This window comes from Haemaphysalis longicornis, unplaced genomic scaffold, assembly GCF_048455015.1.
Source record: "Haemaphysalis longicornis isolate Haplotype H1 unplaced genomic scaffold, Haemaphysalis longicornis Haplotype H1 scaffold_5, whole genome shotgun sequence".
NCBI classification, from domain to species: Eukaryota; Metazoa; Arthropoda; class Arachnida; order Ixodida; family Ixodidae; genus Haemaphysalis; species Haemaphysalis longicornis.
This window is the reverse complement of record NW_027526385.1, coordinates 7,171,860-7,199,536: the sequence shown is the minus strand read 5'-3', so window position 1 is coordinate 7,199,536 and position 27,677 is coordinate 7,171,860. Positions and strand designations below refer to the sequence as shown.

The following is a 27,677-nucleotide window of genomic DNA, read 5'->3' as shown; positions in this document are numbered from 1 at the left end:
CTTTCCTCTATGTCTGAAGCGAAAACTGCAACACGCGCACCAATTTCAGCTTCTCAGTGGCTTTCATATCTAACTATGCAAATGAATTTTTATTTGGCTATAATTTACGAATCTAGTGGGATGTGAATTTCAGCGTGGCGATCCATTGACTAACTTCGCGATAGACTTGTTTATGCCCTGATGCTGAACAATTTTTCAGTGCGTTCGTGTTCTTAGTCAACTACTCCCCTTTCAAAATCTGTCCGTCTGCCTGTCCGCAACGCGTACATTGACTACAACATAAAAGGCCCTTTATTCAAAGGCCCTAGGATGCAGGGTATGCAGGGCGTCCAATACAAAGATACGCAGAGGGTAAAGTGCTAAAAGGAGGCTCTGAAAAGAAGGCTTTTGAGAATAGATGCGCTCTTGGTGTAGTTGGTGAGTATGCCTTACAATGTATAGCGATAACTGAACATCATCTAGTTTGTCTGAACAGCGCATTGTTGGTCTTCCTTACTTTGTTTGTCCAGTAGACGCTATATTTTTCTTACCTTCTGACAATTTCCACTGAAGGATTTCTAACAACTGTTTTACTTTTCAAATTCTTATGCAGCGGAATTAATACTGAACACCTACTTGTAGAAGTCGCCTTATTGGACGTTTTAAGAACTATACTATCATAATTTTCATCATCTGCAATGGTGGCGAGTGCGCTCCTCAGTGCGAAATACGTAAACTGTGCAGGCGTCCCTGGCCACTAATGGACTTGGATTGAACGTTTAGCTAATTAGGGCATCTGTTAACGAGTGCGGCGGCCTACTGTTACGTCAAAATGCGAATATGTCTTATCTTTGATGACTTAATTGCGTAATTTCTGTTTTCATCCTGCCGCCGTACATGGCCGGTGGATAATTGCTCCCTGCGCTGAGAGATTGCGCTGCCTGTTCGATAATCTGCACCTGCAAAACGTCGAAGATAACCACACTACGCGTACCGATAATCTCACGCCCACAAGCCTTCTGGGAGCAGGCAGGTCCACAGGCATGCCTAAAGAAACACGTCTGGGCGGTTATAGTGGGGCTTAGTTCAATTTAAATGCTTTGCTTAAATGCTAACGTGCCGAAAACACACTGCTCACTAGGCATTTAGTGCTGGCCAATATTATGTCACCGAAGCGCGAAATTTGAAAATTTTCAGCATTTGTTGCTTTTTGGTTATTAAACAACTTTCGTGACTAAAATAAAGCTGAGTGTGTTAGCAAAGGCTAGTTGTCTCAAATTGAAAAAAAAAGGTATTTTGCCTTCATGGCACCATTAACCGGCTTCTTAAGCCCTGTTGATGTTCCCAGAGAGCCTTGTACCTAGTATGGACCAGGCGGCACTATTTAACAGCTCCAACAGAACGACTAGCTTATTGTCTTAGCAATAGATGGGGCATATCGGCAAAAATTTCGTGGATAGAGAACAGAGGAAGAACACAGTACGACTGAGCACGTGCGAAGTGGGGTGGCGTCAGCCGAGCCGGCGGACTCAGTAGTTGCAATGGTGCTGCGTTGGCGCTGTTACATGGGGCGACGTCAGGTAGAAGCGGTGCCACCTCGTCGCTTTCGTATTACCAACTTTCCTGTCGCATTGCGTCTTCACCCTACGCATTGCAATATGGAGTGTTTAGCGAATGAGAGCAGTAGACCGCTCTGGATCGGGATGGGAATGGAGGTGACGAAACGCCAATGGTGGACAGCGAAATGAGGGGCGGATAGCCAATGCCGCCGCCAAAGAGAGCAAACGTCACAACAGGGACGGTTAGGACGCAAAGCACAGTTGTCTAAGTATGCTACAGGAAGGCGAGAAACACCGTGTGGTGAGCTTCTACAACCGAAGCAAGGCGTGCACGTCGGGCCGAGCCTAAGTTCGTGAGGGATTGGGATGAGATGCTCACGGATTCCTAAAGATCCACCAATGGGTCTTCCATTAATATTTACTTTTTATTGACCTCTACCCACATGTGCTAACAACCAGCGCTGATGGTCACCCACGCCTATGCGAAGCAAACAAGATAGTGATGAGCACCGATATAAAAGCCGGCAGCATTTAGTTGAGCGTTTATACCCCCTTGCCGATAGCGAGACAAATATATGAACGGCATTCGCGTTTACAATTACCGAGCTCGTTTCTAATAACAGTCATAAGCAATATCCATAACACGGGACCACCCATATAGCGGCCAATTAACGTTGTACGGGGAGGTTCGAAACGACAAAACATTCGTTATATATACGGGCCTATATAACGCATGCCAAATACCACCAAGCCGGAAATTACGCCCCGCTCAAGACCGCTGGGCGGACCTTGCAGCCATACGAGCGGGTTGGGTCAACACGGCCGTCACCACGCCTCGTACGGCATTCGGTTTCTCGGAGGAAGAAAAAACGCGACAATTAAATCGTGGTCACGGCCAGGCCAAACAGGCTATTGCAGAACGGGGCGCAACACAGGCACAGAAATATCGTCTGCGAATGCGGTACGCGGTAGTGCCGATAACAGACGACAGGGGACGCAGAAGTCCCGAGATTCATGCCAGTGAACTTTTATCGTCTGCCGTGTAAGTAGACGTACACCAGGCTGTGATCCTTCACCAGAAGTAGCTATTAGTGACACTTCTGGCCGCTTCCCTAGCAGATGGAACAGGACGAAACTGGCAGAAAAAAAAAATGCGTCGAGACCGCCGTTTCGTTTATCAACACGGTGCCGCGGTGCCCTAGAGCTGACGTCTTTTATGATTATGGTATGAATGGGGCGCGAATTATTTATTACGCCGAGCCCTCTCGCCCTGTGCAAACCAATGCCCCGAGTTATTACCGCGCGCGTGAGCGCAGCCGTACAAACGAGGCACAAGTTTACGTGCTACGCGCCGAACAACACTCGGAGCGATTCGCTAAGTGGCGCCTTGGCTCCGCTGCTCGTTCTCGAGGCTCAGCCAAGCCAAGCCAAGTGCGGCGAGGGGAAGCGGCTACCAACAGACGATAGCACGGGGAAGGAAAAATTCGTCGAGGCTGCAATGTTAGAGCGCTTATTTGGCCACGGCGGCCGTTACAGACGTCGTGGACGTAATTATCCCACTCATTATTTCTACGATCCGCGGCCATTCGCAGGGGCGAGCGGCAAAACACCGGGGCCAGTTGGGGGCCAAACGTATGGCGGGAAGCAGCCAGCAGAAGACAGCGAGAAGCAGAAATAGTCGAGCAGACGGTGGCCGCCATGTTGCTTTCAAGCAGACGACGGCTCCGTCGGAAGACGCCCGGCAGCATTCATAGACGTGTATACGGGCTCACTTTCTGAAAAAGAAGCACCTCCTTTCCCCCTCAGATTTTGTGCACAGCTGCAACCTCCCTTGCCCTTCTTTCTCATCGGCCGCTGCAGGAATACTTGGTAGCTCATATAGAACGAGCACGAGGGGATTGCAGTATGGAGAACTTTACGCACGTGTGCACGCAGAGCCGCCCCGCTGCCGTCAGTATATGTACCCTGAACGCGTATAGTTGTTTTAGGTTCGCGCACGTACGAAGAGCGTATAGTGCAAGGGGGGCGGTACTAGACCGTTGGCCCTGGGATGGCAGTACCTTGCACAAAAACAGCAATGCGCCTACAGACTTCCCAACACCAACAATATGAAAGGTACCTATAAGCCGTCTTGTTAAAGTGGAAGGGCACACTTGTGTACCTCCTTGACAAAACTGTCTACGTTGTGAGGCAAGGAAAGCTTATGGCAGAAATTTCGAGTCTAAACTAAGTCGATTTGTTTTTTTTATTTTGGACTGACAGAATAAATATTTATTGAAGGGCTGGCGGTAGGCTACATCAGGAAAAGGAGGTTTGCTATTGTATTCGAATCTAGACCATCTTGAAACTATCCAGGCATCCAGAAGGTTTTCTTCGTCGGCTTCCTGGCCGTTACAAGCATAAACTATTGCACAGGCTGCGCCCTGGCATTGCCTTCACGCAGTGATATTGTCATCTCAGTTCCTCAAGAAACAACCTTCTAGCTCAAGAAACAATAACACGTGTGTTGTGCGCGTTTGATTGTATCACGTGATTCGACGTGATACAATAGGCATAAAATGGTTCGCAGTCGCCATTTCACTGAAGAGGCTGTTCTTCTAACAGAATTACTCCGCTGTTTAGGCAGACTTCATCACATTCTCCCCTCAACATATCACACGACGCACTGCCACCACTGCGGGGAACGAGCCACAATACATCACCATATGTGGGCCTGCAAATCTGACGTCTTCCCTCTAATCACTTCCGCCCACCAGTGGCAGGCAACGCTGGGTTACTCAAACCTAGAAGGCGCTCCAGAAGGCGCTCACGGGTCGGCCAGCCACAGTCGCCGAAGAACTACGGACTTCGGCCTCCAAGCTGCCCTAAGCCTTCGAAAATAAAGTCTCTCTCTCTCTCTCTCTCTCTCTCTCTCTCTCTCTCTCTCTCTCTCTCTCTCTCTCTCTCTCTCTCTCTCTCTCTCTCTCTCTCTCTCTCTCTCTCTCTCTCTCTCTTTCGTTATCGCTCTCTCTCTCTATCGGTTCATCTCCATACGCAATGCGTTTTCTTTTTTTCCCTTGGACCAAAAATGTTTGTGCTTTTTTGGGAGACCCTGGATGGATCTCATGGTTTTTATGCTGGACACACTCCTATAGAACTGCATACACGCGCTCGGGAAATGCGTGAGTACGCTTGGCCCTACAAATCTTGTCATCTCTGCTTTTCCCCTCCCTACCCACAGAGTAGCTGACCTGAGGATTCGCTGCTTAGTGGTATCTGTCATCTATAATAGCTTGCTTGCTACCAGTTCATATTGATGATGTCCACGGTCAGGTATACAGAACTAGGTCGGCAGTGTGCAGTTAGAGGCTGGGGCACATCAGACGACGTGAAGGCGGTCGCCACCTCCCGAAGTGAAGTGCCTACTCAACTATTACTGGTAAGCACACAGTGCGTTCCACCACCAACCCCCCCGACTGGCCGAGTGATAACACACCATTCACCGCTTGCCTCCCAAGACGTCTCTCTAGATAGGCTCTTACTCGAGTAAGCATTCGGTTTACCTGATTAATTATTGTTCGATCCTGATTCTTCAGCTGGATCTCTACTAAACAGCTGTGCAGCCTGCATCTGGGCGATCAAGCCGATCAAGGGCTTTTATAATATATGTCTTCTTACTGCAGTCATGCAGTTCCTGGTAAGAACTACCTTAGATGGGCACATAAACTCGACTTCGCTTTTTCTGCTAGGCCTCACCGACTACTTGATAATGAGGTTAAATTAACGTCATTGATTTATCACGGAAGTGACAGCGCACATGTTAAGGGTCTCAAAACCTTTTCCGGAGAAACGAGCGATTCGACAAGACGAAATTGCCCGCCCCGCCTCCAAATCGTGTCTCACTAGTTTCCTGGCACAACATTCAGCGCAAAGAAGGGAGCAAACATTTCAGCGTTAACCGCATCGCGGGTCTAAATTCACTTGTACTATCGGTGCATGCCTCGCTTAGGCCTGCAATTAGGCGTCTACAGTTCCGTCGAAGTGGCGCCATATTTGAACGCTCCGAGCTTTCGGGACTACTTTGCTTATCAAAGCCCAGCAAGGCGCTCCCTCGGTCGGGGGTGCACGGAGAATCAATTTAAGCATCCGGGAGCGCATATAATGCAGCGAAAATTGCAGACCTACCACGTTCGAGCCAGCGCGCATTCCGCGAGGGGTGTAACCCCACCGGCAACAAACTATGAAGGTCCCCGAAAGCAAACTAACTTGGATAAGGGATAATCTCCGGCGCAGCTACCAGCAGCGTGTTGAAAGAAGGCTCGCTGCGATTAAGGTGAAGTTTACTCTCTGGGCGAGGTTCACGGCGTCGATTTGCTCCTCGAGGTCGAATGAAGCGCGCAGCTTTGGGCTTGCCCTGGGCTCCGCAATGGGCGAGGCTTGCGCGCAGGCAATGCCAATACTTAACGCGGGAGTGTATGATTAATGGCGCCACTTTCAACACACTCGGCACCGTGGGTGTAGTTGGCTCGGCATGCTCCGTATACTCTTGCGCTCAATTGCTTCGTGTTTATCTTTTATCCTATTTGATCTGCGACGCTGCTAGTTTCGTAAGATGTGTGCAGATCGGGTAGCAATGCCTAGAGGCAAACCCTCGCTTGTTAGCCATGTTGCTCAAAATGCCCTGTTAACAAAAATTGGCGAATGATTAACCTAATTGCTTTAAATATTAAAAAGGTATGCCTAGAGCTACGCATATAATAATATTTATTTCTTGTTCATTTTTTGCCAGATTTGATCGGCTACGCTGCTAGTTTCACAAGATAGATTTCAAAGGAAAACTAATACGAAATGGCAAGCACTAGCTTGTTAGCCATGTTACTGAAAGAGTCCAGCTAACAATAATAGTGAAATATTAACTTAATTGCTTTCGAAAGGGCCAAATGAGATAGAGCAACCAGCAAAATAAGATCAATTACTATGGCTGCACACATTTCTTCTACATAGAGGAAAGGCAGCAAGGGTGGTTTCTCGTTGCTGGAACACGACCTTTTTTTAAATAAACAAAATCGGAGGCACACCCCATTAAAAAGTACAACTTAGTACCGTTGAAGCGGCAATAAATACGTTTCGAAATTGTTGGGCGGCATACTTGCTGTGCCGTGAAGCCTCTTTTCGGATAAGTTCCCGTTCCTTTATTTGCACCAGAACAAATATATGCCGTCATTCTGTAAGCACCAGCTTTTTTCTACAAAATGGCGCGAATCAGGCCGTCATGAAGTGTAAGGCTAATTGAAATGCCAGCCTGGCCAGAAACACGGTCAGCCGCACACGAATGAAAATAAGTGAAGAAGTGCTCCCGTCCGACCCGAACAACAACAGTGTCCAGACAATGCAGCCAGCAGAGGAAACAGCAATATCAGAGCTTCCCCGTATCAAGTTTGGAGGCCCCGGCGCGGGCGTTTTGTGCTCACACGGGCGTTGAAGTGCGAAGCTGTATCGTGGGCGACCTTAAAGTGTGCCCACGGCGGCTGTTCAGTGCGCCCAAAAAGAAGCGCTTCCTCGCTGCAATATACACTTCTTTGAGACGTCCGCGCGTGCGTTACGCGTGGCAGTGTCGCCGAAGTTGCTTTGCACGAGTGGCTTTAAAGCGGGCAAAGCGGAAACGAGGTTTCACTCGGCGGCTACGCTCTAAAAAATCGCTACTCCATGCATGGTTCAGTTTATCGCAGCGGCGAGGGACGTGAGAGCGCGTGAGGTGGCGTTCATCTTCCGTGGCTACACTTTGAAACCGTAGAAACGCAAAGCAGGAAGGTACAAACTCATCTGTCTAGAGGCATATGCGTCACTGCCACGAGATGGTTCGTGAAAAGGCATTCGGTTTTGTAGTCGCCCAACGCTTCTTAAACTTTGCTTCGGTGATAGTCAACAGAAGCGTGAAGATTACAGTGTGCTCAACTTAAAGTCAGTGTTTTCTTTTCGGCAATATCTCCAGTGAATTTCAGAGTGATAGCGCGTGAGCGCCTCGCTTTTCAAAGGTCCTCTTTAGAACGGTACAGTGCTCTTGCGTGGGAGCGTAACAGGCGCTGCCGTAGACAATGATTTCTATACCTTATACGCATTGTGGAGCCATCTTAAATGCTGCTGACCCGAGACCTCTTACTGAAGCATAGATAGGTCATGCACCCAGACCTGCTTTTGAACATCTTGCATTGTTGCGCCTAGGTCTAGTGGTTTTATTACGCGGACTAGACATGATCTGCACGGAATGCGACCGCTATGGGTTAGCTTAAGATTAAACGGAAATATTCTATTAAGCTGTTGGCTTTTTATCGCGTTTATTATCGTTCCGTGCCATGCGCCTAGGCCACGTCTTAACAAAGTTTCGCTGTGCAGCCTAGAAGAATCTTGACCAGCCAAGTTAGAATAAACAGTTATATACAGTGCTGCTGGGAAAAGCATGGAAATTGGGTCGTTGTAGAGATTAACACGAGACGCAGTGAACCTATAATCTGGGGAAAAACGAACCAACAAAAATCGTATTGACGTGTGCACTTCATACATAACCCCTCCCGCCTCCCCCCAAACATGGTCTGGTCTAGAATGACGATGAGACAAGATTTGGGAAAACCTTGGCGTGGTTTTCCCAAATCCCAGGGTGGATGGAGTCCGAAAAACAGAACAACCGTGCAACTATTTGCCGTCCAATGAGATGGGTGAAGCCCAGCGCGCCAGCGCAAACCGGTCTGAAAAGGTTGTCACCCTTCATTGGCTCCATGGTAGACCACCACACGAATGTTGCGAAAACCCTATGGAACCGCTGTGTGTGACTACGAACGCCATGAAGAATTTGAATTACATAGACCAATTTGGATACCAAGAATATGACACATGCCTGGGCCCTTCCAAAAATCGACAGGTTCGGCGCAACGAAAGCCCGAGAATAACTATACGAAGGGCCTCAGTGCACCCCCGCCAATAGCGGGCGCTTTGTCGGTAGAAGCCCAGCGGAACCCCAAGACATTCAGGTGGTACACAGGACCATTGCATGTCGGCATACTCGGTTAATGTCGTTGCCCATGAGCCGAACCAAAGTTCAGAGCTCTCCAGAAGGTTGATTTTAGCACCAGAAACTACCCCGGATTCCTTTGTCAAAGAAATAACATTTCAATACTTGGTTTACCTCTGCAGAAAAAGACCAAATCATCAGCATACGCCGGTACACTCTTAATCTGGTTCCATGTAAGTTCCAGTTAAACGGGGCGATCCACATATTTTTATCTGGATCCAAACTAAGAATAACTGGAACGAGAGATATAAGTGGATCTTATCTGGAACTGTCCATTTTTTTTCTTTAGGTTTGTGTTTATTATGTGGAACCGAATAAATGAGGGGATGCGCTGTCGGCCGTTCCAGTTACTGTTCCACTTATGTACCAGTAAAAATTTTGGACAGTGCTTTTGTATATTTTTTGCTCGTGTCTTGTTCCACATAACTTGTGCGCTGAAGTGAAGTATGCACTGAATCGTGCATTAACTGGAACAATGAACCACATATATATTTGACGCGCTTTGGCGCACAAGCGCACGCACAAGCACTTGCACGCACACGCCCACAGACATAGATACAGACACGAACGCACACCCGCGCACCCACACATACACACACACATGCATGCAGTCACACACGCACACACGCACGCACCACATAAAATTTAATAAACTTCGTCGATATCTACGGAACTGTCTTAGAGCAGTTTACTTATATAAGACGGCTAAGACGTATTTTTAGTGACGTTATTTGACAGAAAACAATATGTCCACTGCTATAACAACACCGTACAAAGCATGAAAGGTGCGAGAAAAGGGTATTAGCGAAAATATAAATTTCACGAACCCCTTTCAGGTTGTCTGCGGCGCTCAGACCGCTTTAGTGAATATCGTCTTTTGCTAATTGCAGACGCGCAGTACGTCTGAAATCACCAATGACTTGAATTTCAGAAGGACCAGATGTCCCCAGGTTCTCCTTCTGCGTTTGGGCTAGAGCCGTGGTAGTGCTGAAGAATTCATTGGGCTTTTGTGGATACCTCATAAAGAAATATATATAGTTGTTGAGACTATTGCAAGTTCTGCATTTGGTTCACAAAGCGTCGCAGAAACATTGTTTTTTGATCAATGCTCAGCCATCAGCTCGCTGTGTTGTAGTACGCGCACAATTTCAGGTGCTTTACAGGAACGTATGAATGGCTACAATCTGCTGTAAAATAGGTACTTAGTCCACTTTATTTATGCCCTGATGCGGTATATACATAGTGTTAACCGACTGTGCCGCATTTTAAACTGCACGCAGCATGTCACGAATGCAGTTATATATGCTTGGATGTTCGTTAGCATTTTTCGTCTCGTGCATGCTATTAAGGGTGACTCACCTGATCCAATTCATATGGGACTCGCTAATTCATGACGCAAATTCATGAGACTTACTTATTCAAAAGCACCATGTACCGATACAAGAAGTTTTACAAATTCACAGAAATGACACTAACGACCTGGTTTGCTTCTTCTAGAAATACAGTAGACCCTCGTTAAGACGAACTTGGTTAAAACGAACACTGATTAAGAACCACAACATTTTTCTCTTGTAACGTCCACAATGCAATACACCTCCGCTTAAGACGAATTTCGGATAATACGCATACATTTTTACGGTCCGTTCGGGTTCGTCTTAACGGGAGTCTGCTGTATATCATTTCTTTGCAGAGATAAAAAAAAAACAAGAAACGCATTTTGGTTTATCCAGTCTTCACTGGAAGGTGCTAGCGGTCTCACCATGCGAGAGTTTTATTTCTTTGTTTCAGTAGAGAAGCGACATATATCTAAAATAAGCAAACTAGGCCGTTGTGAATATCGGTATGTATTTGTAAAACTATTCGTATTGGTGCACGATGGTTTTTAAGTCCGTTGGTCATGACGTAGTAAGTCCGATAGGAATGCTAACATGTGAGTCCCTTTTAATTTCCACAAGCAAAATCAAGAGCCTCTTTACAAAGAGCGGTTGACTGGGTGAACGGAACTAAACCTAGATATACCACGTGATACCTGCATTATTTTGTATGTTATAATGCTGAAATGACATTGTAATTCCTAATTATGCTATGCAGTAACGGCAAAAATACGCAGAGTTAACTTGCTATTCGATTCGATGGTGGTTTATTTATCACAAAAAAAAAACATACAAAGGGTATATACAGTTGTTGTGTCTTGTCATAGTAATTGAAGTTCATTGAATGACCCGCCTTCTCCAGCTGCTTCCCCAGTTGCTGTTTTCCTGTAGTATTGGTGTTCAGGAGGGAAAAGGGCTGGGAAACGGGCCGATGTATTATTACTTACTAATTAGCTGTAAGTAGCTTTATATAACGTGGGTATCTAAGAGCGTCGCAGTATATTTTATTGACTACGGAAAGGCTTGTTGTCAAAAAAAGCAGTAAATGAAGCCACGCCCTTTTGCGTTCATTGTAAACAGTAACGGAGAAATTGTCATCCAAAGTTAAGCTCGGATATCGCACGCACTCACGGCCCTCCGCGAGGAACAACTTTAGCCAGTACTAACGCGCTAACGCGGCTATTATCTGAGCTTTGTTTCGGCCTCAGCGGGTGTAAACGCCCGCTTAGACGCATACGCCCGTTTTCCGAATCCAATAAAGCCATCACGTGTGCCGAGTTTGTATGAGTTCTTATGCGGGCGCATCGCCAAAGCCTCCGCGAGAACGAAAGTACGCCGAAGCCATGAGGAAAAGACCGCCACTCCAGTAGCGCATTCAATGCGCATGCGTCAGCAGCAGCACGGCAGAGCTGTTTTTGCGTTGATTCACGGTACAGTGGGGCTGCAACGGGTACGATGACGACGGATAAAAATCGGGACTGCGTCAACACTTTAAACGACAGCAGCGCTCCCATCTTCCAGGATTCCCTCCGCTAATTTTACGGTCTTCCGCATGCAGCGCCACCAGTGGCACTCCCACGCGGGTTTCTCAATTGCTCGCGCGATGCGCCTGATATTTACTAAAGAAATTCTCGGTCACGCTGGCGAGAACCGTTAGCGCCGTTAGCAGTTTAAATGGGGTTGATTGCGGCGTGCAACTGCGAATTTTTTCATATCCCTGGGCTGTATTTCCTGCTCGACGAAGTGGAGTTTTGCCAGGAGGCGCAAAAAAGGTCAGTGCTGCTTATTTATGTGCTGGTAACGGTTGTTGTTCAGTGACATCCTTGTTAACTGCGTCCGATAAACATACTGCGTCTATGCCCGTTGTTCGTGTGTCGTTCATGCTTGTGGTCGCGGCGTGTAACATTTTGTGTTGGAGCCGTAATTTGTTGGAGCCGTAATTTGTGTCGGAGCCGTAATTTACCAAAACTCCCGTGTTCGTGGGTCAGAGTCGGCTGGACATTTCTGACTGCGTACGTCAGAAGTTCCTGGTTGCGCGTTTCATGAGTGGATGTTCCCTTACTGTGTGGCTTTGCTTAGTTGTATATTGACGGTAGCTGTGTATGTCTGCGGTAGCGAATCTTCTCGGGTTAGTCGCTCGCGATAATCGCGCGTGCACACGTGTACAACTTCCAAGCAAGTTTGTCGGAGCGTCCGTCCTTAGATTTATTGGTATTTTTAAAACTTGCGTGGTAATTGCGGCGTTGTGTTAGTCTGATGAGTAGAAAGCCATTTACTGTGCTTACCAGACCGGGAGTATTCGACCTTGCCCGTTGCGCGCAAGGTAGACGCTATTTCGAGTTGTGTTGATGTGCTTTCAAGGCGTCAGCTTACGTTTATCTGTGCGGTGTGTTATGCAGTTCCATGTTTCTTCCAATTCCTTTGACCAATTGAGATGATCTATTTTACATTGCCTGAAGTGTAGAGAAATGGAAGGGACAGTGGTTGTCTTAGCCGTACCGCAGTAACAAACGTTTCTTTTGTAGAAGGGAAGAAATATGTGGAAACACGCAGCGGGTATATAGAAAGTGTGCTGCCGTTTCTATGCTGTTAATGTCATTGGTAACTTGAGACTTCAGGATAATTATCCAATATCCATAATTAGTGGTTGCTACTTCACGAACCGCGTTAGAAATAAGCCACTCTTGCATTTTTATGCCGTCAATGTCGGTGGTAACTCGAGAGTCGAAATAATTTCCGACAACGCTCCGGTGATAAGTTCTTGCATCACTATGTGCACCCAACATTAACCCATTTCTGTGCTTCCTTGAACTTAGAAAATATACTGCGAAAGCAGATTGCTACATTCTGTATTCGATCTGTGTAACCTGTCCAGATGCAGACTATGGCTGACTGTGGAGAAATTTGTCTCTACACTGGTAGTTTGCGACAATTGTTTTCCTTTGTCTGAAGAATAGTAATTAAAACGAATTATTTCCATTCCTTACATATACCTGTGAAATCATGGCTGTGGCATTCACTGTGGCTGAAGACATCTTCGGCACGCCGAGGCGTCGTCGTGACAAGTGTGACAGATTGTGAATGCATTGTGGAAGTCATAAAGCCACAAAAGAGTGCCTCTTGAGTGTTGCGTATTATACAGACGTTCACCACTCCGCATGGAGCAATGACAGGTGAGCCTAAAAATGTTCAAATATTTTTATATTTAAAATTGTTTCGCCTGAAAACGTTACCAGGGCTCGTGATGCAAAATAAATTTTAGCACAACTAATCAGGCCTTGTACGAGATCTTGTAGTACTCCCTTCTTAGAGGGAAGCGTAAATTTATGCTTCGATATTTTTATCCTGTTTTAATTCTAGGAAATAGGGCGGACCGGGACTTAAAACAATGGAACAAGGAATGCATACTGCCATTTTCCTGGTTCTTGAAGGCGTGTGTTCACCGTTCTTGAAGTCGTGTGTTCAAAAAAAGGAAACACGTCAAAGCCGTTGTACGGGATGAAATCATTGCATTCTACAAGTAAGTACGCACTCCCAGTTCTGGAACTTTGATGGTCCCTTTTTAGGTAGTTGCATTATACGTAATGGCTTCGGAACACCATTTCAGTGACAACTTGACCTGTAGGTGAAAACGACAGTAAGAGCTTTTGGGAACACGTTGGCAAAACTTTCCTGGAAAATCACTCCGAGGAGGCCCTGCCAGGAACGCCTGCATCTTAATTTTAGTTGGGTAAGTTGGCATTTTATTTTTGTGGGACTCAATTTATGGTAGTGTATATTGAAGCTGGCATTTTATTTTTGCGGGACTGAATTTGTGGTAGTTTTCTTTGTAGCAAAATCTTACTGTTAAGAATAAATCGTGAACTCCAAATTGGGAAATACCTTCACATTCAGCCTGTTTCGGATGCTGCAACATGTGGACAAAAAGACTATTATTTTGCATTCAAGTTTTGCAAACATTTTGCTTTCACATTGAGAGTTGCTGCTGTGATAATACGGCGCCACGGCCACGCCCAATGCGGTTGGTTTCCAAAATTAGAGAACTGCCATTGACAGTCTGTGCTAATATTTTTTGTACATTGTTAGCAGCATTCCCAGAAAAGAAACCAAGAAATCGCTGATATTTCAATCAATTACTGTGCTATAAAAGGGGTATCCTAAGCAACTCACTCATTTAAAGCCACCGTCTAACAAAATTTTCTTGTTCCTTCCTTAAAGGTACATGACGTGGTCCAGTTGTTCTCGACGTCCAGTTATTTTGAGAGAAGAGAATGGCAGCGTAAATATTGTCTGCAAGAAACACGTCATGGATTTTCCGCCTGCATTGTCACATCAAGATGTGGTCATTCTCCTCGCCGTATATTTCATCTTAATCTCCTGAAACCTATGCGACTTTGGAGAGTTCTTGGGACTTTTGCAGAGTTCTTGGCCATTTAACAGTGGCCTGGTGTCATTTAAGTTTAAAGCTCTGTTGAAAGACTTGATGTGGTCACTCTACTTGGGGTTTTAAATTATTGTTAGACGTTTAAGCCTATTCGGAAAGATATGTCGTGATTCAAATGATTGGTAGATGCAAGCGTCATGTCAACTGCAAAAGTGAAGTCGTGCTTTCCTTTGCAATTTTTCATTATTGGCACAAAGCGCAGGCTGCCTTTGCCGCTACTCTGTTACTCTGTTAATGTAGCTAATGGCACTGCACTGTAACGTTTTTATTATTCAAGTGCAGCTCGAAATTTTTTTCCATGGCAGTGCTGCTGTTGATGGATGCAAACGTGAGAGTAATTATTTACACAGACGGTTTGGGGTTTTATTACTCAATTTTTGTACTGTATCTTAGCTGACACCTAAGCCCTAGAAGAATGCGAAATATACATATTTGGCTTGAAAAAGTTGTTTACTTTGGACAAAGTTGCATTTCTCGCTTTGGTCACAAGCATACTCTCGTCAGGATAGTAGGGTTTGTATAGCACGCAACTGAATTTTACCTCAGATAAATGTTCGGGCTGGAAAAATGCTTCCAAGTTGGCTTGGTAAAATTGGTCACCTTTATGTTTCAACGCTACCTGGCTTGGTTATTTGGGATGTCTGAATTGTTCTTGAGGGAATTAATAACGTCTTTAGAGTTAGGCTGCTTGATAAATTTTAAAATGCGTAACATGCTCCGAGCTATCTGGTTTGTAAAATTTTGTAAGATTCACACTGGGTGTTATGAGCTTTTTTTTGGATAAGTTATTTTAAATAGCTACCAATTGTCGGGGAAAGAACGCGGCTTCAGTGAAAGGCTTTTTCAGGGAGCGTATATAGTCGGTTTTGGCTACAGTTAGCTTGATATTACAGTTAGCTTGATATTGATATATGGTGTATGTTTTAGTTGTGCAATAGTGCCACATGCTTCCGGTAATTTTTTCTGTGCAAATGTTAAATTGTTAGTATTGGCTCCGGTGTTCTTTTCCTACACTCTTGCAGGTCTTGTGATAATCCAACCGTGTATGGCTTGTATTTTGGCTTTTTCCTACAATTTAGTAGCAAACTGCATTTTTTGGAACCGGGATGCGTAAACATGGTATGGCAAGCGCTGTGGGTACTTCCGCATTCGCGGTACCTGATTTCATGTCATAAAACAGCATATTTTATGCTCACTGTTGTGTAATGCTTTTTGAGTTACTGCGAGGGTAGATGTACAAGTCTGTTTGTGACGCGGTTGCGCTTAAAGCCATCTTTATTACCCACGTGTTTTTAGCAAAAAAGAATGGTAAATATTAGCAAAAATAGGAAAATGCCACTTAGATCGTTTTGGCCACTTGATATCGTTTTGGTATTTGATCCTGTACGCTGGTCATTTTCTGCCCAAGTGGAAACAGATATGTCTCCGTATCTCAAATGTGCGCAATAATACGAGCGAATAAAATTTCCTTAGTGTTTTTAAAAGCATTGTATCAGTGCTAATAGTTGGTTTGGTGTGTATTTTAATGCGAGTCTTGTTTCTTTTACATGCAGCCAAAACCCAGAACAGGATTCGGCGGATGAAGCCAAAGTCTCTGTGTGCCGCTCCAGGTATCTCAGACCAACTTTTATATAGAACTGTGCTCCGATAGGCAACTGTTGGGAACTGTCAGGGACCACACTGCTGCGGCGGTTTCTGTTTTCCAATTGTGGGTATCACTGTGGGCCATATGTCAAAGCTGCGTTAGAATGGTGCTTGCGGTTTCCTTCTGATACCAATGCATCCGCCAGCCTGGCAAATGACCTCAGTTTATACCAACAGGAAAGCAGATATGTTGGAAAAGTGGAGTCCCATAGACAGCTTCTCAACGTCTATCGGAACACCGTTTTATATAAACAGCTGGTCTGAAGGTACCTGGAACGGCGCACCGGATAAATCCATAATCATTTTACGTGGATCAGTGTTCCAGTAACTTACACTACCAGTTTATTTGGAACAGTGATCCGTATATTTTTATTTGGAACGCCGATCCAGATAATATAGCTGCAAAAATATGTGGTGCACTGTTCCACTTACATTTTCAGGATATGTGGAACACTGTTCCAAATATATAAGTGGAACTTTTTTGCAAAAAAGTTCCAGTTACTAAGTGGATCTTATGTGGATCCAGATTAAGAGTGTAGTTTGAGTTCGTTTCCGAGCATATGAAAACACCGAATGCTACTGCATTGGAACACACTCCAAAATTATGGCCTTAAGTAGAGTGCAAAAAGTAAAGGCAATAGCGGACAACCATGCCTTACTTAAGACTGTATAAGAACGGGTTACGAAAAATGACCATTAACAGTCAGGCGGGCAGACAAGTTACTATAACAGAGCCGTACTACCTTGAAAACGACCGAACCAACTTGAGCCAGTTCTAATATGTTCGAAGCGGTTTGATCTGGAGAGGGGTGCATGGACGGGCAAAATTAGACAGCAAAATCCTGCACCGCGCCGTCTAAAGACGACAATGGACCGTCACGAGAAAGCTTCGCGTTCAGCCAGCATCGTCGTTAGGCGTAGGGGTGCCCGATTTGCCAATCAGTAGCAATCAACGTCATCCCGGTCGTAGTCGTCTTCAGACGGCACGTAGGGAGAATCCTCTTGTAGGGCGTCCTCACCTCAGTATACCTCCACTTCTTCGTGAGCTGGCCCGGTGGCCACGTGCGCATTGTGAAGGCATGGCTTGACAGATTTAACGTCATCGTCTTGGGCGCGTCGGACCCGTGGCGCCGGTCGCTACACGGCGACGACAACGAGGGCGGGAGCCCCTCATCTGGCGTGAGCCCACGCGCAAGACCGGACGATCCCGGGTGGTAGCCGCGAGGCGCGCGCTCACGTGCGCTCGGGGTTTTATATCTACGAAGGGCGTATTTCTGTCGGCCTAAACAGCTGTGCTGTTAAACACGCTCCCTGTGGACAGAATCAAACCTGTATCCCTGGTGCTATGAAGCAGACGTCGATCCCTTTGCGCCATTCCGACACCGTCTAACCAGTTTGAATTTTGTACCTCCACTTTCACTGAGGTTGCATTGCAGAAATCTTCGCGTTTTAACCAACTTTGTCTGAATAGAGTTGCTTTGATTTGGTTATTAATTATTTGACCCCCTGCTTTTATTTCCTCCAGGTTCCATTTAAAATTTCGAACTCCGTTAGGCCTTTAGTGATTACGCGTTTGGTGGCAGAGTCGGTTAGACGTCTCCCGTAGAAGCGTACCTAAAATTTCCTTCTCGCCATGCTTCATCTTTCACGGTAATTTTCACCTTAGGGCCTAGCAAGAGGAAGCACACCTAATTCTGCGCTATATTTTCCTCGCAACATATAATACCATGATGCACGTGTTTGAAGTAGAAAGAAACTTGAATCGATCTAGGATATAGAGAAGCATCAAGACGATGACTTACTTCTAAAGTCTGGCTGCAGAAAAGGAGGACGACGCAGCGCAGAACAACGGGACAGAAAATGTTTCAGGTAGCATCGATCGTGTTCCCCTAAAACTTGCCAGGAACGTTATGTGCAAGTAATATCGAAATATTAGTGTAAACTCTTCACGTGGACTTGTGTAGACACACAACCACCAACTCATTGTTTCAACCCCCATTGCGCAGGACTGGCATTCGAACCTCCTCGATACGGGGCTCCGCTGAATGAAGCACAGTGTGAAAAACACGTTTAAAGTTAATAGCGAAAAGCTGTCTCCCATATACTGTCTCGTGATTACAAAGACACGTGGGAAAAAACCGCGACATGAAATTTGTGTTCAGATAACTTCGTGTCGTTGTCTCCTTCGTTCCCCGCCCCCCTCCTAAACGAATAAGAAGAACCTTTCCTACAGCATAGGCGCTTAATGGCAAGTGAACAGCATACAAAACACCTACGGCTCCATAACAGTTGAGAGTGCTTCGAATCTCATGCAGACCGCGTGCGCTGACTTTAACGCAAGGGGCAAGGGTCTACGTCCCCAACCCGGCTCCAGGTCCACTGTTTTTAACGATGCTTGTTAGTGGCCTCTACAATGAACGCTATGAAACAGAATGCCCACTTTTACAGTAAGAATCACGCAAGAAGCGGTCGGCACGTGCGCTCATTTTCGCGTAACCCCAAAACCTCACGTGTTAGCACGTCAGCTGCTACAAGCTTGCACCGCCGTAGGCGGCAGTCTCTTGCGCATTGTCCAAACGCAGCTCTTTGGGACACGTACGCACCAAACGAGCCCGGTGATGGAAGGGGAGCGCCCTAGCCTACGCGACTCCTCATGTCGTCTCGTGCAATTAACAGGCCTTGTTAGGAAGGCACGCGGGATCAAGTATGCAGAACACACAACCGTGCATGAGAGCTGCTGCTGAACAAGGCGATGATGAGGGAGTTTCGAGTTTCGTAAGGGCTCCAAGCGCGCTTCCCCTCCTGGGCTTTAAATACCTCCATGATTGAGTGCTCCTCTGCGGTGAGAACGAGCGCGAGAAAGGACAGTTCGTGTGGCTCGTTATTCCGGCGATGCCCGTGGTCTGGCGGAGGCTACACGGGTGATGTTTTACTCGGCAGCGCGATTGTGTAATTCGAATGTACGCCTCCAGGAAAGGCAAGGAAAACGCGTGCTTCTGCAAATGTACAATCCCGTTGGCTTTGGGAAGTAGCTTCACGAAACATTCTTGTGAAGTTGCGAGCATGACGGAATCCCGTCTAGCCGGGAGGGGGGGGGGGGTACATTCGGAACAAAAAAGAGACGTCGACCAGTCCAAACAAAACGTACTGACGTTTCGGATTCCAGCACGGAAGACTTGTTCACAATGAATGCATTACCTGTCGGCGTCTCTTTTTTGTTCCGAAATCTTCTTTTGCGTCGCCTTATCGTGCTCCCTATCTACGGTGTTAACACTACGTTACGTTAACGCTACGGTCAGGTTCAGAAGGCTCGTGGGTAATGGGCATATCTATTTGAGCTTTATGTCTATTCCCTTGAATGTTATGGAGACACAAAATGAAAGGCCCGTTTTCAACGGCGCAACAAACCCGCCTACCTCAAACGCAGCTTCAGAACGAAAGAACTTCGAAGCTAACCCAGCTAACCTGCGATGAACTGCGGTACGGTGGCGCGGCATTTTGTTCTTTTTATTTAGCCGTGGGCGTTGCCCAAAATATTGAAGACTTGTTGCAGCCGTGACGTAGCCTTCTTCGATACAACCAAGCAGGCGGCGTTTCTCTCTCTGTGCCCGACGGTGGAACGGGTTTCGGCGGCGCCGCCTCTTCGAACGCTCCCAAGGCAGACGCGTGTACCTGTCTATCGAGAACATGGTCGGCACAAAAAAAGGGTGACGTAAATACCGCCGCCGCTCGTCAACTTATTCGGCCCGTCACGCCGCCTACTGAACTCCCGTGCGTGCGAGAGGCGCAAGCGTCATGCGAGAAAACGTCGTGAGCGCTGAAACACAGGCGCCGCTTGCCGCGCCTGCAGATGGCGCTCGCGGACGTGTCCCTCCTGGGCGCCAAAGATGGCGTTCGGGGGGAACGCCGGCGCGGCTACCCTGTGTTTACGGTGGGCGGAGGAAGACAAAAGAGCGTTCGGTTGCCGGCTCTCGCACACGCTCTACACGTCGCTCCTGCCACGAAGAACGTCTCAATGCAAAAGACGCCCCGCCGAGAACGGCACCTCGTTGCTCTGAGGAAGATATCCGAGAGGCGTTTATCAATCAGCTGCCGACGACGTAAAACAAAGAAGCAACGGACGGCCGACACCGCGCGCTTAACAGCCCCCTTTCGAAAGAGTGCCCGCAACGGCATCTCAAAAGCGAACGCCTACGTTTTGAGGTGAGCAGAAGATCACAGGTATGAGCGGAACGTGCGCTGGCACGCTGCGCTTCGAGCAGCAGACGACAGCAGTTGAAGAGGGCATCCCGGTTGTTCTGGATGGCCGTGGTGATTACACGGGAGAGCCGTTCCTGACTTTGGCGGGTTTTCATGCACTCTAGTAAGGCGGAGAACCCGTTAGGGTCGCTTTATGCTCCAAGACGTCTTATGCGCTTTTTAAAAATAGGTGCACGTTCACAGTGGGGCTGCAATTCCTGCCAGTGCTCAGTGAAACCCTCAGTCGAGATGAGGTTGGCGCGTATGGGAAAATGCACAGCTCAGGAAGCGCTAAAGTACGTTGCTTCGTAATTAGAGCTTTTCATAAGGCCGGGTTTCAAGGCGACTATCGGTTTCATCTTCCATCATCCCCATCATCATCAGTCCGCTTGTGTTCATTGCAAGCCGAAGGTCTCATCTATGTTCCTTCAGCCGTTTCTGGCTTGCGGAGCTCTAGTCCGGTGACTTCCGAAGAAAGTGGTGAGGGACCCCTGGATGAATTATGTTAATACCTATCATATTGTCAAAGAAGTAACCCTTGTAGCTAAAGTTGCTCATGCACATATTTCTATGTCCGCCTTTTGTGTGTTTGAGGTTCTCGCACAATTTAAACGTTGTACAAAAAGCCCACCGACTTTCAAATACGGGCTACGCACCGTAGTTAAACCTACATGACTTGCGCCGAAGCATTTCTGTGTGTGTGTGTGTGTGTGCGTGTGCGTGTGCGTGTGCGTGTGCGTGTGCGCGTGTGCGTGTGCGTGTGCGTGTGCGTGTGCGCGTGTGTGTGTGTGTGTGTGTGTGTGTGTGTGTGTGTGTGTGTGTGTGTGTGTGCGTGTGCGTGTGCGTGTGCGTGTGCGTGTGCGTGTGCGTGTGCGTGTGCGTGCGTGTGCGTGTGCGTGTGTGTGTGTGTGTGTGTGTGTGTGTGTGTGTGTGTGTGCGTGTGCGTGTGCGTGTGCGTGTGCGTGTGTGTGTGTGTGTGTGTGTGTGTGTGTGTGTGTGTGTGTGTGTGTGTGTGTGTGTGTGTGCGTGCGTGCGTGCGCTCTCACGGACCACCATCTGAGAACCACTGCTCTAGTCCAATCGTTTCTTCTAAATTTTCTGACTTCAACCCTCCGTTGAGTCAATGGTCTTCCTCTACTTCTACTCCCGTCCATCCGTAGCTATTCTGTTGCCAGCGGGTGCAGCGAGTATTTGTCTGTTGTCCGCATTATGTTCCAAGCCCATGTCCGCTTCCTCCCATCAATTTCAGCTATGATACTGGATGCCCGTTTCCTATCCCAAATGTTACTCGTGTCATCCTTCTTGGCATCATTCATTAGGATGGCGAAAATTTTGTTGAAGCTGCTTAGTAAGGCACCATGTTTTTACTTCATAAACCATCGCCTGAAGTAGGCATTGGTTTTATATACCCTCCTTTATAGTTGCAGAAGGAGCCTGGAGTTAATTATGCGGGTACGCTTGCTGTGTATGCCTCGGACCGTGTTAGCACCACAGAGGATTTCTTTTTCGTGGATGGGATCAGCACTTGCCAACTCGAACAAGATAGTTATATCCATGGACATCGTCAAGTATTTCATTATGTATACGCTAAACCTGACGCTTTAGAGGCATTGCATCGGTTGTAAACAATTTAAGATGTATTGTGTTGTGTAGTCTTCGTTTTCAATCACCTTGGAGGAGATGATAGATTCTGACCCTCAAATCTCTTGCAATGAAAGCCTTGCATCAATTTAAAGCATACGTTTTTTTTTTTTAAACCAACTAGCGATCCCTTATACTAACGCCGCAAAGGCACAGTGTGGTTCTTGCGCGTAGAGTTTCATGCCGGCCATTGTAAATAAAAAAAAACTTGCTATACGCTCCTCACATAGCCAATGTGTGGTAGGGTTAACAGTCATCGGTAGGACATGTAGTCACTGGTAAATGAAACTCTATGACAAAAATATCTGAATCAAAACACACAAATAGCGCGATTTACTTCCACGCAAGTCAAATTGACGCGTGGCTCAATTACAGTAACAAAGTTGGGATATGTGGCCTTGGAAATTTACCAACCCCGCGCCATTATTGGACCTCCACGAACAGTGCTATTCAATTTTGTGCGTTTTCATTCATATTTTTATGTCCGCATTTCATTTATCCATGACTCTACGCTCAGGCACTATTCCATGTATTGCGCTAATTCTAAATATTAGCCTGTCTTGAAGGTTATATTACCAGAGCTTATCTTATCGGAGCCTTATCCTATAGGCAGCGAAGCGTTGCGTGTGCAGGAAAGCGATTGCACACGGTGAGCGACACCAACGGCTCTCGACGAGTGCAGACGCCGGCCCAACTCACTTGCACTCGTGACTCGATGAGGTCTAGCCGCATGGCCAGGGCTTCCCGCATGAAGACGTCCGGGTAGTGACTCGCCTCGAACGCCTTCTCCAGTTCCTCCAGCTGCCAGCCGTTGAAGTTGGTCCTCGTCCGCCGCCTCTTGCCGCTGCCGCCGCTGTTGCTGCCGCCGCCATCTTTGTCAGATTCCGTTGAATCTGCGGGAACCAAAGCGCCGTGGTCAGTATACCAATAGAGTGTATAGTAGGGACATTACTGCTACCATATTCTCTTTTACTGTAGAACAAAAGACGAAGGCACGGGTCCCTGACGCAGTCAAGAAAAATAATTAGGTGTCGGGAGCACTACGGCTATACAGTTCTTTTGAAACAAGCCGTACCGCTCCCGAAAAGCTATTATTTTTTTTTTCGCTTGGTCAGTGACATTTTTTTCATCTTATCTCCCATGCTTTATGATTAGACTATATGTCGTCCACCGATTGATTTCGATTAATGAGTTCGCGCAAAAAAGCATGCACACCACCCTGCTTTAAAATGGCCGCAATGCTGATGTTCGCTAGTTTATCACAACGCTGCTTTTGAGTTCGCGGTAAGATTAGTAAACGGTTCGAAGGAGGATAGATATTGATATGATCTAGTAAGCCGTGTTGCAAAGTGTGGTCGAAAAGTCAGCAAAATATGCTTCCGGCACGTGTAACCAAGGAATCTTTGGGTAGTTTTCGTCCTGATTGCAAGATTAAAGACGCCCTGACGCGAACACGGATAATGGTCCTTAAAGGAGCCATGAAGAGAAAATACAACTTCATCTAATTTGAAAGAACTAGGATTCAGTATCTCACTCAGCTCCATTAGAGCCACAAAAGATGTTTTTTTAACGAAAAAAAAACAAGAAGTATTTAAAAACTTTCAAATTTTGCGCCACAGTGACGTGTTATGAGCAAGAATGACGTCATACGGACCAACAATAAAACATAATTTTCAGTGCGTTAACTGCACGTTAGCATTCAAGTGATGCGGTCAAATGGAACTAGAGGCCCCATTACAGACGTCCAGTCATGTGTCGTCGCGACAGGTCAGTTAGGCGGCCGCCAATCGCACAAACAAGGTTCCGTGACGTCATAGAAAAGTTGCGGGAAATTGGCTAGGGGGTCGCCTTGGCTTCACACGTTTTCTTTAATATCTCCGTTATTTGTTCAAAGATTGCGATGATATTGGCATCATTGTTATCGGGCCTAAGCAGTCTTTCTAATAAACCCAACTTGTATTTTGTCTTCATGGCTCCTTTAAGGAGAGTACAGGTTCAGCGGAAGTGCCCTTAATCTTACTGCGCTTTGCTTAAGTACTAAACACATTCTCATGCCACCCAGTTTGGCTTAAGATAACATTCGCGGGAGCTTATATGTAACTAACGTGCTATATCGCTTCCTTTGTTCCTCCTATGAACAAATACGCATTCAAGAACATATTCGTGTTTAATGAGGGTCGTACTAGGAAATCTAGTTGCAACGCGTACCCCCATTCCATACTTACAGCCGTAGGTGTTTCCGGAACACGTTTCAGTTTGCTATTTATGTTTGTATACGAACGGCTCGCCTGTTACGCCCAAAGGGGTAGCCAAAAAGCAAACAAAGGCAGCGAACGTGATAAGAACACGCTAGACGCCTTTTAAACTCGACGCTGGTTGCCGTTATATTCTAGAAGTATCATTATTATGAAAATCTAAAAAAAGGACACGATTTGTGTCTTGAAATGGCAAGGCAAACGATGCACACCTGTGCGTGTAGCGGTGAACGGATTTGGGGGAAGACACACGACCCGCCATAAATTAACCGTAAATAAACGCGTAATAGCCGGTGGTGGAAACTGCGCGTCTCTTCTTCCATAACAGATGCTAAAATATATTGCTACACTCCATGTGAGAATTGAAATCGTTTGGGAGATTTTCCGTAAGTATTTTTGAAGGTAGAAAACAGCAAATTAGTCCAGCAACAACAAAGGAGAAAAAAATGTTTCGTGCACTTAAGACTGCTTTCGTGAGTTGAAGGCAAAACCAGCGATTATCTAAGACTTATCCATTGCTGGGAACTGTGTGCTTCTCTTCTTTCGATTTCGTTTCTTGGTCTTTTGGTCCTGATTACCCCCCCAGGCAGTCCGTTTTGCGAGTCCTCAAAGCGGACTGTAATGACGCTGACTCGCGAATTCGTGAGTCCGCTTCACCACTGTCAATGCCTTCCTCCGGATGCACCATCGCATTCACCTGTCACGGGGCATGCATCAGGCTAATATTTGTCGCTGTGGTTAGAGCACTTGGCCTCTGCTCTGGCGACCCCGGTTCAAATCCCTTATGAGCCTGAATGTATTTTAACAGCGAATCCATTTAGGAAATCGTATTTCCCTTGTCAGTAGTTTAAAATACCCAGAAATTGCAGAGCGCGCGCACGTGAGGGCGGGACTCGCGGCGACCGCTGGCAGTTAACAAAACCAAGAAAATGCCGAGCGCTGGTGTGTGCGTGCCTCGCGACGACCACCCAGCGTCTCCTGCGCACGTTTGTCAAGCCAAGCCTACCCAGTTACAGAGATTGGTCAAGATTGGCCAATAAAAAACACCAGCGTTCATCGTAATCGTAGCAACACTTGCTCGGAACGAGAAAGACTCTAGCGTTCGCCGTTATGGTGGCAACACTTGCTCGGAACGAGAAAGACTAGCGTTCACCGTAATCGTGGCGACACTTGCTCGGAACGAGAAAGACTCTAGCGTTCACCGTAATCGTGGCAAGACTTGCTCGGAACGAGAAATGCGTGTCATGGCGTACGCCCCTCCAAGGTGATGTCCAGTGATTATCGCTTCCCAACAAATGAAAGAAGCTCACACTTGTAGCAAGAATAGTGGATCCATGGTCGTTGCGGCAGCACAGAAAAAGCAAATCGGCTGCAATCGTTCACTTAAACCTTCGTGATGGATCGTGAAGGTTGCGTACAGCTTCGCTAGCTTCAAGTCTTACGGGTTATGCTTCCTTCATTATTTATTTATTTTTCTTTGTTTACAGCGGCGGCAATTTTCGTACCATTTTTGCTGTAGTCGGCCGACAAGTATACTGTCGCTTCTCGCGTTTGAGGATTTCGCCTTTATAAAAGAGCGGAATTGCGCTAAGAGAAGTGACGCAGACCACACAGCGAGGCTGCAGAAATAAGGACGAAAACATGCGATCAGTTACAAATTACCCAAGTGAAAAGTCGTGTGTAATAGCGGGCTGCCAACTTGTTCTGCACCCACGGCAGGCGTGTGACCCCGATGCAGGAGGTGAAAAATATCGCGCCATATCTGACGAATGAGACGGACAAGCAGTCAGGCTTCAGACGCCTCGCAACCGTCACATTCCTAGGCGTCATTCGCTGCTACACAGGACGAAGTCGGGGAACCGAAAATGCTGTCCGAAGAAAAAAATGCTGACACAAACCAAGCGACGCACACTGACGCATGGAGTAAAGGCATCGAAAAAGGCGAAAACTGGACATCAGTCTCAAATTCTCCGCAAAAATTATCCCACAAGAAAGCTTGGTGCGAACCCTTCGCGTACGAGCGACACTTCTAATCGTTGCGCGAAGTGAAGAATGTAGCACTGCAGGCCCACCGAGACCAGAGCACGCCAGCCAACTAGCGCGCGTCACTCTCCTCGGGACATTTTTAATAAAGCTCGACGGAGTTGGTAAACATTCAAGAGAGCACGAAACAAAATGCAACAAAAAAACTTTTAAACGGTGCCAAAAGAAAAACAAAACAAAGCAAACACCGTCTAATGCACCAGTGATGCATGCACGAGGAAGGAAAAGTCGCAATCAGTCACAAGTTACCCGCATCATCAAAAAAGACCGCAGCGTAATAGCGGGGTGTCGACGTTAAGCAGGCGATCCGCAGACGATAATTGCTGAGCAGACGACCGCAATGTCCGCTGGAAAGAACGCGTTTTGCTTATATTGTTCTGTGCGGCCGACATTGCTTGCACTTGTTGCCGTCCGCGGCTGTGTCAGGCACTGAACACCATTACTAGGATCAAGATCAGTCATTTTTAATTGATTTCATTCATCCCTCCTCTTTTTAACAAAACCATTTTCTCCTGCTTAGCGACATTCTATCATAATCAAAATGTGTCATAGACTCTATGTTGAGCTGCTGCTCGTGTAATTTAGAAAAAAAAAATACGGGTACTGCCAGCCCGTGCATTGCGTTAGCGCGAGTCGATGGGGTAAATAGAAATGAGTGATAACAGCCACTGGGGAATAAAAATAAATTTATAGCGGATAATTGGCATGAACCTAAAATTAACGTCATACAGACGGGAGACTGTCTTAAATTCTTTCGTGCATTTTACCCTATTTGGGATTATCTGAAGATTTTCTGTTTATTCTGAGGTGTTGTGAACTACAAAGTGTCTAGAAGTTCGAAGTAAGGCTGGTCGTTTAGCTGCGTTAACGACAGTACGTGTGATAGTACTCAGGTTTTTCCTTTAAACACACCCTTATCGCCATCAGTAATTATTAGCCAAGATGACAAATAGATGACCGGGTAAAATTTTAATTTTGTTATTGTACTTGGCGTTTCTCTGTCTGTTCGTGATAACTTTTCTATAAATTAGGCGGAAAGTATTTTTCTGAATGAATTTCGAAAATAATATATTTGTTATTGATGGCGGCAACTGGCAGCTGAAATAGCCAGAACAGGTGAACGCTTAGAGGCCTGTTTTCGTGTCACTGCTTCACTGATTGCATAAAACAAAAGATCTAAACGTTTTCACCGGGGTCAATTCCATTAATTTTATGTTTCCCCTTTACTAATGAGTCTCTCTCAGTTATTGAAGGTGCGAAAATATCCCCACGACAGCGTTAACGTCCTTGGGTGGGGGGATTTGAAAAGGCCTGTGCCCTTGAGCATTCGAGATTTCTGGCAAGTGCTGGTATAGTGTGCATATAATCTGCGAGGTTTCGAGGCCAACCGCATGCATAATATATTCTGGGACGAAGAAGACATGTACCGCCGATTTCAGCGATTTCTGAGACGTA

The 27,677-nt window shown here is 46.5% G+C and overlaps 1 protein-coding gene and 1 long non-coding RNA gene across 2 annotated transcripts in view; one reads left to right on the top strand and one right to left on the bottom strand.

Annotated features, from left to right (window-relative positions):
• Window positions 1-27,677, bottom strand: part of LOC144137855 (uncharacterized) — a 174,829-nt gene that overhangs the window by 68,484 nt on the left and 78,668 nt on the right. Inside the window, exon 3 of the mRNA XM_077669868.1 lies at window positions 22,624-22,817. Coding sequence (XP_077525994.1) covers window positions 22,624-22,817 — 194 coding nt within the window. The remainder of the gene's footprint in view (window positions 1-22,623; window positions 22,818-27,677) is intronic.
• Window positions 11,209-14,873, top strand: LOC144137857 (uncharacterized). The gene is made up of 5 exons (XR_013315751.1): window positions 11,209-11,728; window positions 12,988-13,129; window positions 13,317-13,476; window positions 13,564-13,686; window positions 14,175-14,873. It is a non-coding gene; the product is annotated as an uncharacterized LOC144137857 (long non-coding RNA).